The 12,943-nt window shown below is 36.4% G+C and overlaps 1 protein-coding gene across 6 annotated transcripts in view; it reads left to right on the forward strand.

Moving 5' to 3' along the window:
• tweek (transmembrane protein KIAA1109 homolog tweek) overlaps positions 1-12,943 on the forward strand; it is a 278,923-nt gene that overhangs the window by 89,146 nt on the left and 176,834 nt on the right. For all 6 annotated transcript variants that reach the window (XM_069846680.1, XM_069846681.1, XM_069846682.1 and 3 more), the window contains 3 exons: positions 4,686-4,869; positions 8,376-8,561; positions 11,369-11,545. In XM_069846680.1, coding sequence (XP_069702781.1) covers positions 4,686-4,869; positions 8,376-8,561; positions 11,369-11,545 — 547 coding nt within the window. The remainder of the gene's footprint in view (positions 1-4,685; positions 4,870-8,375; positions 8,562-11,368; positions 11,546-12,943) is intronic.

Here is a 12,943-nt window from a genome sequence, read left to right on the forward strand (position 1 = left end):
TAATTGTAGTAATTATAAAGTAAATGTTTCCTCAGCAAACGAATGCATAGTAGTGAGGTTAGGCCTACTTGATGAGTAACGGGAAATGTTTAACATGAAACAGAATGTACAGCAGTAGGCGGGAACACGTACTGAGAATCTATGGCGCCAAACGGTGGCCAATGAAGCCTCACTTCAATCACGTGCTATTGTTTACATTAGGATTTTTCTTACAGCGAAAAGATTATAGTACCGTAATTGATATAGCATCGTTAAATAACCAACTAAAAAAACAGAAGAAAATAAATTAAATTCTGCCATATAGTGGAGAAATTTTCCTCTAATTTTAAATTATACTTATTATTTTAAAATCAGTATTCTTGCGCAATAGCCCATGGAGGGCTAAGACCTACCAGCCGAATGTTGACTTACGTTCATGACTCAGTAGAGGTGAACGATAATCTATCCAGTGTAACGTGTGGTTAGCACAGTGATCCCTCAGCTGTTACAGCTGAATGTCAAAACTGGACTTATAATTTTGAAACATAAATTATGCTATTTTAAATTATGTAGAATAAAGACTTGAAGGTGAAGTACTAGTTTATGTTAAAGCCAGGATCCTCTAAAATATTTTTTCCTGTTAATTCTCGATTACACACTTTTAAGACTTGTACCTATATGACTAACGATGTTGTTAAACTTGTTAAATTAATAACTTTTATAACTTCACTGTGTTAAATAATGAATCTATTATGATGATGATGATGATCATCATCATCATCATCCTTCACGAATTAGGCCTCTGTAGACCTGTTTCGGCCCCATCTAGCAGTCTTCTAAAAGGTCTTCTTGGTCGACGATGTCCTCTAGGTTTATACTACATCATAATTTTTGGGATTCTTGAATTTTCCATTCTTCCTACATGATCTAGCCAATTGAATTTGTATCTGCTGATTTTTTCTTCTACTGAGTCTACTTCTAATTGTTCTAAAATTTCTTCATTCCTTTTTCGGTCTAAAAGAGTATATCCTGCTGTCCTCCTGAAAAATTTCATTTCCGTTGCTTCGATTCTGTTCATGTCTTTTTTCTTTAATGTCCAAATCTCGCTTCCGTATAAAAGGGAGGGTAATGCTAGTGTATTATATATTTTTATTCTTGTAGATTTTTGTACTAATTTAGCTTTTAATGTATTGTTTATTATTCCTAGAATTTGTGTAAATTTGGTAATTTTCTTGTTCACATCTTTTTAATTTTGATAAGATATTTCACAACCCAGATAATTGAAATTTTGTACTTGTTCGAGGCATTGGTTATTGTGTATTATCTTACTTCTGACTGGGTCTTGTCCTAAAAATGCCATTACTTTTGATTTTTATGCTGAAATTTCCATCCCAAAATCTTTTAATATTTTATTTAATGCAAGAACTTCAAATAGAACCCATTATACAGTTCATCAGCAAATATCAACTTCAGTGGAAGGGTCTTCTCGAACGAATGAATCGATGCAGAATTTCAAAAGCACTGTTTCATTACCATCCATATGGCAAAAGATCTCTAGGCCGTCCAAAGAAGAGTTGGACTGAAAATTCTAGTTTGAGATCGTAACAGGCCACTTGGCCTAATACTGGTTAGGAAGATGATGATGATGATGATGATGATGATTTAATGTATATAATCCTCTTTGTAAATTATCCTCTGAATTGGAAATTATGACTTGATCATCGGCATAGAGTAAGGTATTTAATGTTAGAGCACTGGTTATTTTGATTCCTCATGTGTAGATTTGGTTCCATTTTAAAATAATTTCATTTATATAAATATTAAATAAAGTTGGTGATAGTGGACAACCTTGTCGAACTCCATTATTAACTTATTTTCTTTCGGATATACAGTTATTTATTTTGACACTTATTTTGCTGTCTGTGTAGATTTCTATTTATTTTGTAATAGCATTGGAATATTTTTATCTTGTATTTATTTTCTTGGGTTATTTTACGACGCTGTATCAACATCTAGGTTATTTAGTGTCTGAATGATATTAAGGTGATAATGCTGGTGAAATGAGTCCGGGGTCCAGCACCGAAAGTTACCCAGCATTTGCTCGTATTGGGTTGAGGGAAAACCCCGGAAAAAACCTCAACCAGGTAACTTGCCCCGACCGGGATTCGAACCTGGGTCGCCTGGTTTCATGGCCAGACGTGCTGACCGTTACTCCACAGGTGTGGACTTTTATCTTGTAATATGTCGAATAATCTATTATGATACTTTACCTTAGTGACTAGCTTTGGCGGGACTTTATGCCACTAGACGTTTGATAATGACATAAAGTCGTTTGGAAACCACAGTAGTTTCATTATTTAATACAGTGAAGTTATAAAAATGTTAATTTAGCAAGTTTAACAATATCATTAATATTTATCCCACCTAAAACTGCCACTGGAGTATGCTCACTTAGAAAAATCTGCTCCAGCATTTTCTTTGTTCAGTACAAATCTCACTTGACGTACTTACAAATGGCTTTTTAAGGAACTCGCAGGTTCATTGCCACTTTCACATAAGCCCACCATCGGTCCCTATCCTGTGCAAGATTAATCCAGTCTCTATCATATCCCACCTCCCTCAAATCCATTTTAATATTATCCTCTCGTCTACGTCTTGGCCTCCCCAAAGATCTTTTTCCCTCCGGTCTCCCAACTAACACTCTATATGCATTTCTGGATTCTCCCATACGTGCTATATGCCCTCTCATCTCAAACGTCTGGATTTAATGTTCCTAATTATGTCAGGTGAAGAATACAATGCGACAAATCTCATTTGAACTCACCAATATTTGAATTGAGATCTCCTGTCTAGCTGGTTGGCTAATGCTGCACACCACCTTTCTTTCATTTACTTAAGAGAGCTGTTGGTTATCCACCCCACATATACCACAACAGTCATTGCCTTATTGTGCCTGCTCTCAAATTTTATAATTTATTTTCTGCTTTTTTTTTTTGTCAGAGGTCTCTGCGGTCTCATGAGGCGTCCTACAGACATTTGCCGACTCATTTGAGATACTGACCAGCAGAGACATCTATTTTGCCTGGAGCTTTCTTGGGGAAACTTTTGCACTGTAATAGGAAATTGTTAACATACTTTTCCAAATTTATGACTTTCATTTTTCTTTGTTGTATCTTGGTGATATAAAAAAGTTGAAACATTCTTTTTGAACTAGTTGGATGTACCAATTGTCATATAATATGTAGGGTCTATACTTACAACAATGGAGTGTAAAGTAAATTATTCACAGAGTAAAGGGCTGCTTCTGATTGTGTTATTTTGTATAATCTTTTTTGTACCGATATTAATTATTGTTCTTAAATCTTTGTGTAGGGGTGTGCTATGTTGTACTGAAATGAAATACAGAAATATGGTAGATATTGAGTAATTATATGCCAGATTTATATTGAAGTATGTTAAAATTAAAAAAAAAAACAAAACAAAAACCTAATACAATTGAACCACGATAGATTGAGAAGTTTATTTACATACAGCGAAATAACTGACATCAATTTCTAGTGTTAAATGTAGAGCAAAATTTATAATCGTCATAACGAATATTTTTTGTTGTAAATTTTTCGTAAAATTATATTGCGATTGTAAATTTTCTAAAGCTGCTATACCTTTCCACATTGATATTTTCATTAGTTTATCATATTACTCGTATTTACAAAGTCATTTTAAGTACTGTATGTTGTTCCTTTTAGGCTACACTACAGCTTTCAAGCACTACCTGCAGCCATTGCTCCTCCTGCGAAAAGAGGAGCACATTATATTTCGCTAATAAAACGTCTGTAGTTTTTCTGAAGAAAATCCATGTATTGTTAAATGACTTGTGCTTTAAGTTCGTACCGTAAACTAGGGTAAACTTGTTCAAAAAAAAAAAAATCAAATCATGATATCAGATGTACTGAATACATTTTTAAAGTTAATTATTTTTTCTCCATTTCTTAAGTAACTTTTTGTAATTCTAAGTCACAATTATGGCAAATATCATAATTTAAATCTTCCTTTCTTTTTGTGATCAAGTTTACCCTAGCTTACGGTATACGGTATATGTAGTGTTTTGCGTCACTCTAATACGAAAGATAAATTAGTTAGAAGAAGAATTTTAGATGTGCTAAGACTTAATATCGCTGGTGTTTCGGATCTTCTTAGAGGTACCATCATCAGTGTATTATTGTCGAAGACTTGAAGATTAGCGTTTTTTATGTTGTTGTGCTCGTTATGCTTGGGTAACCCAATTTTATATAGTACAACTCGAATGACTATATTTATGAATCTGTAATAAGCGTGTATATTATCTAGTATAGGTACTTGAATGGTCCTGTGGCATAACCTTGTTTGTAATTATCTATTTAATTAAAATCTCATATAAGTGGTCAGTTGCTGACATTTAGTTGTTGAGTTTAATCATGTCGAGAGTACATTAGAACAGCGATTATTTCCGTAGGATATTATTATTATTATTATTATTATTATTATAAATGGCATTTTATAGAATTGTATTACGTCTCACTATCGAAAGGTTCAATTGTATCTCTTCTTTTAAAACCTGCCAGAGAGAAATAGAATTCATGACATATATTTAATAGTACAATTTTCAGGAGGGGATTGTAGAATGGAAGTAATATATAAGACGGCTCTGGTGCCTTGTTACAATACAGAAAGAAGTTCTCAAGTGAGCTGAGCATTATGCCAGGTGCTGTTCATACATTGCCGACTACCACAGTGACCACAAGTGCAGCTACTGGCTCTGAAGGGCGCTCTCGGCTTTCTAGTCATCGCAGTGACCACGAGATCCACACTCCAGAGCACCGAAATCAGCAGCTTGCACGAAGTCCGGACATGGTGAGAGAAACTGTCACCCCATTTACCAATGTAATGATCTATATTTCCTGATATTTATTTTACATTAACTTTCTCATTGTATCATGTAAGATTTTCCATTTGTTGGCATAATAACTTTTTGTATAATGTATAGTGAAAGTATTATTCTATAAAAAGTGGAGAACCCTGAGATATGATTTCAGCATCTTGGTAATGAAAAAGAGCCATTCTTGGCATGCTATTTGTATTACAGCCCATCCGTCTTCTAAACTGTAAGATGGATTTTGCTGGTGTTCGATGTATAGCAAGTTATTTACCCGAGAAGTGTGAAGACAAACTGTTAAAATTTCTGATTGCAAATAACAATACAATGAAACTGCTGACTTTCTTGCCAAAAAAGGATCCAATTTAATTCAGAATACAAATACAAGCCTACCTTTTACATCCATCGAAAGACTAATTAAAAATAAATATAAAATCAAGCAAAACCAAGCACTATGTACCAAAGCCAAAGATAAAAAATGGAGCATTTTAATAAAAAAAAACCAGAAATGATTCCAGAAATCCCACGTAAATCTGCAGTAGCAAAATTCAGACTGCTTACAGAACACGATTATTTGGCCAAACACTTGAATAAAATAGGAATTTACACAAATCCAAATTGCCCTCAATGCAACAAAGAAGAAGAAATAACTGAAGATCATCTCATAACCTGTGAAGTTCTACCTGATGGATCCACCACAGAGAAATATTGGAGAGCAAGAACGCTAATGGCTTCGTTGCCAAAGCCCAGCATTAGATAACAACAACAACAACAACATACTTTGATAGAAATAGCACATATCGCTAATTTTCTTAAAATCTGATCTTGGCAATTTTCTCATGGGCAGGAGTATTTTGCAAATTGTTCAGTCATTACATTTTAATAGGACAAAACAAAGTAGTATTGGAAAAAGAACTTCTGGTAATACTGATGGCCCTGACCCAGCTTAATCTTCATTCCATACAAGAAGACTCCACATGGAAACAGATGCAGGTTTGAAAGCCCATCCTGTTGGTTGCAGGACAAAGAACCTCTTTTTGGCATCTAGAACACGTCGTTAATTAGCTCCTAATCTCAAAACACAACCTGTTGTATATTTTTGAAGACTTAATAGGAAACATTCTCTTTTTCTAAACACGATAAGGAAATATTATATATGAAGCTGTTGGAAAAGTAATAAAGGTTGTCGAAAAGAAATGTGATTTGTAGGTGGGGATGAGCTCTGACTATTGGTAATGGTGCATGGTAAGGTGACAGATTGATTGTGTAATTCATGTATGGCAGCATCACAACTCACAACATAACCCAAACATAGAGATGGGAACAGTGGTGATCAATCAGTTTCTGTACACTCCAGGTACTCTGCAGAATATGGTATCGGTTCTGTGCTGTTTTGAAATTTAACGTCCTGCTACATGTGTGATAGTGTAGACTATAATGGTTGTTGGTAATTCAGGGCTTAAACCTTATAACATCCTAGTAGTGCATTACCTGACATGGACACTTCATAATTTAAGTACATTCTTGTAAAAATGCTGCATGTATGCGATGCTTCATGTTAGGTTGTTAGTTTAAAATAATTATCTATCACGTCACATCATATGTCATTGCTCCACACATGTTGTTGCATGCTTCATTTTCTGGCGTGAACATAGGACCAATCTGTTATCCAATATGGTATAACTGGATGGGGAGGCATTACAAAAACTGCTCTTTTTCCTCTAATTATGTTGCAAAAACGTATAATCAAAATTTGTTTGAAAAGGCGACTGGATTATCCAACAAATTTGATCCATTCCGAATTGAATGTTTTTAGAATTGACCAAATTTATAAATACTCTTTAATGAAATTCTATCATAAAAATAGAATGCATTTTGTAGCTCAGCCACATGATCATAATACAAGACGAAATAAAATTCTTAAATTAGTTGAACCTAAATGTTTCACATCTGCTGCTTTACTACACAGTACAAATTATGGTCCACGTCTATATAATTCGATAATAAAATTTCTTCCAGAATTGACTACTTTAAGCAATGAAATTTTTAGATCCAGAATTAAAAAATTTATATGACACACTTCCCTGTATTTATATTATGTACCATGTATTGTAAAACAAGTTTATTTCTGTCCTAAGTATATTTTTTCTATCTTATCTTGGTTACTATAGCAACATGACCTATACTAATTATACTACTAATAATAATTTAATATTAATCCACCAATCTCAACATCGTCTCTTTTTTCGCTCAGTTATTACTAGTATTATTATTTACTAATTTTATTATAATCTTTATGTGAGCTTTTTTCTTAAGTATCTTGTCTACAAAGTATGTGTATCTATGTAACGGAACTGTCCCCGAACACGAGCTTTGCTCTTTCAGGGTATTTTAATGTAACGTTTTTATGTATATATTATTATTAAATTAATCTAAATCTAAATCTAAATCAGGGGTCGGGTGTGGAAGGATTTCGCATTATGTTTGTAGATATGTGGAGTCTTCTTGTATGGAATGAGGATTAGAATACATTAAATTGAGAGAGCAACAAAAAACAGTAACACTGAAGTGAATTTCCAGACACTGTACAGTACAAGGTAATTAACTAGCCAAAAAAGGGCCATTTGTTTCCAGAAATGGTATTGAAATTGGTGCTATAGTCGCGACACTGTTATTCCCGGCATGTCTCCCCCTCTTTGCTTACGTCAGAGGAAGTGAAGGCTCTATAAAGTCTAGGTAGGTAGTATCGTTCGCCATTTTTGTTCTTTCGTTGCCGAGCTACCAAACGAGGAATCTATTTGCCACACCGTTAAACATTATCATGTCGTAGCTCCTATGATAATAAATCAAACGCACTGTAATTCAGCAAATAATTGAGCGGCAAATAACGTCTTCGTGTGCTTTCTGCGAACGCCAACGAAAGAGCCAAAATGGCGGGCGATTATATTAAGTATTTATCGAGCCTTAAGAAATGAATAACATCTTCGTCAGCGAACCACAAGACGCACACGTTTAAATGTAGCTGACATGCAACACGATTGGCTGCCGGAAATTAGAGCGACGGGACTATAATATTCTTTCTTGTAGGAAGTTATATCTTAGATCGGAAACTTATCCAGATGTGTATGCTAGGAATCTAAAATTATTCTGATAAAATTAACTGAAATTAACGACTATGAAGTTAGGATCTAGAGCATGAAACAACGTAAGTGCTCCAGATTAAGTTATGTTATCTTGTACTGAAAACATTTACTTGCCTAGCAATAGCTGAAATAACGTAATGGATGAACACTGTAGTTGTTACACCGAGCTTGCAGATTTAATTCCTGGTTAATGCACTTTTTATTCTTATTTGAAGCTGTTGTGTTACAGGTACATAAAATGGTTAATGATCAGAACAGCCTTTGATTCATGTGATATGCTAGAAACCTGACCTAAATATTCACTCATTTTGTTATTTTGAACTGTTGTATGTGTATTTCAGAGCGTGTCAGCTGGAGAAGATGACAAGAAAGGTGGTGGAGTACTCAACATGGCAACTCCTCACAGAAGATATGGCAACTTAGCAACCTCGTCCCAGCAAAGAGCTGCCAGTCCCCGCTACATGCCGTACAGCAATGGAGACAGCCTGACAGGACTACAGGATGTTTCAGAGGGACAGACTGGAGAGGTGTGTTGCTATTGTAGTTTTTACATTAGCTCTGTGCTCCAGGAATAGAATAGAATCACAGTCTAGTACATACAGTCACGAAGCTCAATACGTAATAAATATGCATCCATAGATAGTTATTAACCACTAGGATCGCTACTATCACCTCATTACAGACAATGCGAAATATTACCTGCACAGTCCTATAGTCCCGTCGCTCTAATTTCCGGCAGCCAATCGCGTTGCAGGTCGGCTACATTTAAACGTGTGCGTCTTGTGATTTGCTGATTCATTTCTTAAGGCTCGATAAATACTTAATAGAATCGCCCGCAATTTCAGCTCTTTCGTTGGCGTTCGCAGAAAGCACACGAATACGTTATTTGCCACTCAATTATTTGTTGAATTACATTGCGTTTGATTTATTATCATAGGAGCTATGACATGATAATGTTTAACGGTGTGGCAAATAGATTCCTCGTAATGTAGCTTGGCAACGTAAGAACAAAAATGGCGAACGATACTACCTACCTAGACTTTATGGAGCCTTCACTTCCTAAGACGTAAGCAAAGAGGAGGAGTCACGCCAGAAATAACAGCGATGGGACTATAGTACTCTCACAACTCAATGTAGACGGCTAGCATGATCCCAGTCCAGTTGTTTGAGCTAGTCAGATGTAACGAATCCAGAAATGACATTTAATAACATCAGAAATAGCATTATAATAGTGAAATAGTGAAAGTCAATCCTATGACAGGCCAAATCGACCCAGAGGGTGGCGAGTTTAAGGCTCCCACCTTTACAGACAATAGGAATTTAATGGCAGTAGGGATGTCAGTCCTATGTGCCCATTGTCTTCACCCCAAGGAAATGCTCCTGGTACTCTTTTCTGTTAGAGGCTGAGTAGACCCCAGGGCCATAGTGCGACTGGATAGATTAGATCAATGGAAAAATCCATGACCCCATCGGGAATTGAACTCGCAACCTTCCGGCTTGCAGCATTACGCTTTAACTGTGACTCTATGCACTCCCCCACATTATAACATGTGATTATTTTACAAAGAAGTAATTTATTTTGGACTGTTTGCTTCTAAGGAATAAACCATACCCTCAAATTGTGATAACTGTTCCATGTGGTTTCAAGGCAAAATTATATTTTGCGATGTGATATGCATCTTTATGCTATCTTTATTGTGGTAAAAGATGACATGCATATTTCTATTATTTTTCTCTCTGACCAGTTGTTATGAAACATGGTATTATGATTTTATACAGCCGTTCAAATTTTAAGTTGTCATTCCTGAAAAATTATTAAAAATGACATCACATTTTGCCTTTAAGTCATAGAATTTGTTCAGTTACATCATGATGTGTTACGAAACATTTAATTGTTTTCTAAAGCAGTAACAGCGTCATTAGACACAAAGTTGTTGGAGGAAAACATGAGCAGTTTGGAATTTCCATTAATTTCAGAGTGGGCCGCACTTTAACAATGAACGTGACCTGTGTTTTCGTATTCTCAAATTTTTATGACACCTATTTTTGAGCATAATTGATTTAGAAAGTTTCATATTTCTTGGCGTTTTAGATACGATTGTATAAGTGTAAAAGATGAAGAAACAAAAAACGTAAATCTAAATGACATGGAAAGTATAGGAATTTTATTGGGACCTCAGAAAAAAAAGTATGAGTGTGAAAAATCCGTAAGTGTGAAATGTATAAAAGAACTTTCGGATTTGAATACAATAAGAACTGCAGAGCTGCAGAACCGCCATTTAAATGGACCTGAAAAAATTAAAAATGTAAAACGTGCTTTTATATAATCTAGTTCATTGTTTCATTTATTTTTCCAATTCCTTCGATTCGAGATTTTACTGTCTGTAGGAGCCTTGAACTGCTCGAGAATTTTAGCTGTAGTGTACTTTTCGGATCTGTGATCGGCAGTTCCTGAAGCTCAACGTAGGGTAGTCGGCAGCAGAAAACTGGTTTTCTTCACCGTCCCATAAGACTGCATTAGAGCTGCAACCGAAGCAGCTCTTTCCGAATATGCAGTACAAAAGAACCGCCAACACCCTCATCTGTTTATGACCTGCGTTAGAACACATAGGCTTCTGGACTACTGTATATCATTACAGTTCCAGTGTGTTATAGTACTGTGGGTGGTGTGATGTGATTAGTCAGTGTGTCTAAGGAAATATTTTATATTAAAAATGAATGAAATGAAAACCTAATCAACCAACCCTTTTCGAAATTAAACGAGAAGTTGCATGTTAACTTAAGAAATTAGGACGTCCTACACAAAATTTAAATATTGAAATTTCTGGAAAAAGTCGAGGAAATCATGTAGCCTACTAGTCATTTTAATACCGAAATGTGTAATGGAAACGATTGGTTTTTTGCTGCGCTCATGAAAACCCTTTCTCCACCACCCGTGTATTCTGTTTAGAGGAGAAAATACATGGACAAACACTGGAGTGAAGGATTTAGCTAATTTGACTTAAATAACTAGAAAAGCATGTGGGGCACATCTCCACTACGTGACTAGTTGTACCAGGTGGGAGAGGTGTAGCGCACGGATGGTTGGAGTACAATTTTGGGTGCACAGTCAACTTCGAGAAGGGGCTGTAAATACATGCGTCATCCGATTTAGATGCAATAAACAGCATGTGTTTGCTAAATACACTATTTTTCTTGCAGAACTGCCAACCTTTGTAACCACAGGCCGCTACTGATACTTCATTAAGTTTTTAGAAGCTTTCTTTCAAAATAAGGTTCAAACATATGAAAGCAAGCAGTATGTTGGTAGAAATGTGTGCAATTTACTTTACAGAATCAAGATGGAGTGCTTCTGGATTCTTCTGACACCCACTCAGTGTCGAGCACTTCGTTCATCTCAGCTGTGTCATCACAAGAGGATATGGCGCTCGTGAATCTTCACATGCAGGTTAACAAACCAATCATAGACTCGCCTCTGCTTATGTCCAGCTACGTGAATCATCTTTCTCAGGTGAGTACTGAAACATAATTGCTACTATCATGCAATTCCTGAATTCCATCGCATAAGATGACACAAGGCACTGCATTACAGTCGTGGAAGAGTGAAATAATAGAAATCAACCTAGTACATGTGTAGGCCTACAACATAATTATTGTGGAGGGTGGTAAAGTAAAGTAATCCATAGCGCAACAGCCCATGAAGGGACAAGGTCGATTGGCCTCATGTCCACGTGCCTAAGCAGAGGTGAACGATCATCCACCAGAATTGGGGTAACAAGTTGTCAGCACGATAATTCCCCCCCTCCCCCCCCCCCAACTGTTATAGCTGGCTTTCGAAACCGGATTTCGATCCCCTAATTCATTATGATGTTGGATGGGGTACTAGTCCCATACTTTGAAAATTCTTTCCCCATGAGTTCTCAAACCAGTGCTTATTCTGTAACTTGAGTCCAGACATGATGCCTTAGGCCACGATGCTATGGCATGGATGGGATATTGTAGAGGATACATTGGCCTATGTTAGGTGCTTTTACTGAACAAACTTTAAAGAAGCTTGTTAGTGGCAAAAATATGCAAATTTTCAACTGAGTTGTTCAACTAGGTTAGTGAGGAAGCAATGATATTGTGTTGTGCACCACTTTCTTCAATTCAGTTTAACAAAATGGTCGTTCTAACCACCTTGTCATCCTTCCCATACCCAGAACCCAATAAATAGATTTCAAAATTTTGTCAAAATGTTCTCCAATTCTCACTAACACATTCTGACAAGTCCAAGCACTCAGGAAGGCCGACTGTGACCATGTTAAGTACTTACATTGATTGCTATCTTAAAAGAATCATAAGAATTGTAAGAAGAATCTGATTTATTTGCAACTTCTGTTACTTTGAAATAACTACTGAAGCTTTCCTGGCGACGTGATAACTCAAAATTTTCTCGGGCTTCCAGCCAGGTCATAAGTTGGTGATCCACCGACTTTCGAGGATGTTCATCTTCCTCATCTTCAAGGTTAAATGATAACTAAGGGTACCCAGCTCCTTAATTTATAGTGTCAGAGAGAGGAGTCAGCCGAGGAGCTGTGCGCTGATTGGCTCTTATTAGTGTGGACCACGGCGTGAACACGGCTGACATGTCGTCTCGTTTTGTGCTGTTCGGCCATCATCAGCGGAGGACACATAAGAACTCGTCCGCCGAGCCCATCGTGAGACCCGCAGTCAATCAGCCGAACAGCACAAAACGAGTTGACACATCAGCTGTGTTCATGCCGCGGTCCGCACTAATAAGAGCCAATCAGTGCACAGCTCCTCGGCTTACTACTCCTTTTGACACTATAAATTAAGGAGCTGGGTACCCTTAGATATCATTTAACCCTGAAGATGAGGAAGATGAACATCTTCGAAACGTCGGTGG

This window comes from Periplaneta americana, chromosome 15 (genome assembly GCF_040183065.1).
Source record: "Periplaneta americana isolate PAMFEO1 chromosome 15, P.americana_PAMFEO1_priV1, whole genome shotgun sequence".
Lineage (NCBI taxonomy): Eukaryota > Metazoa > Arthropoda > Insecta > Blattodea > Blattidae > Periplaneta > Periplaneta americana.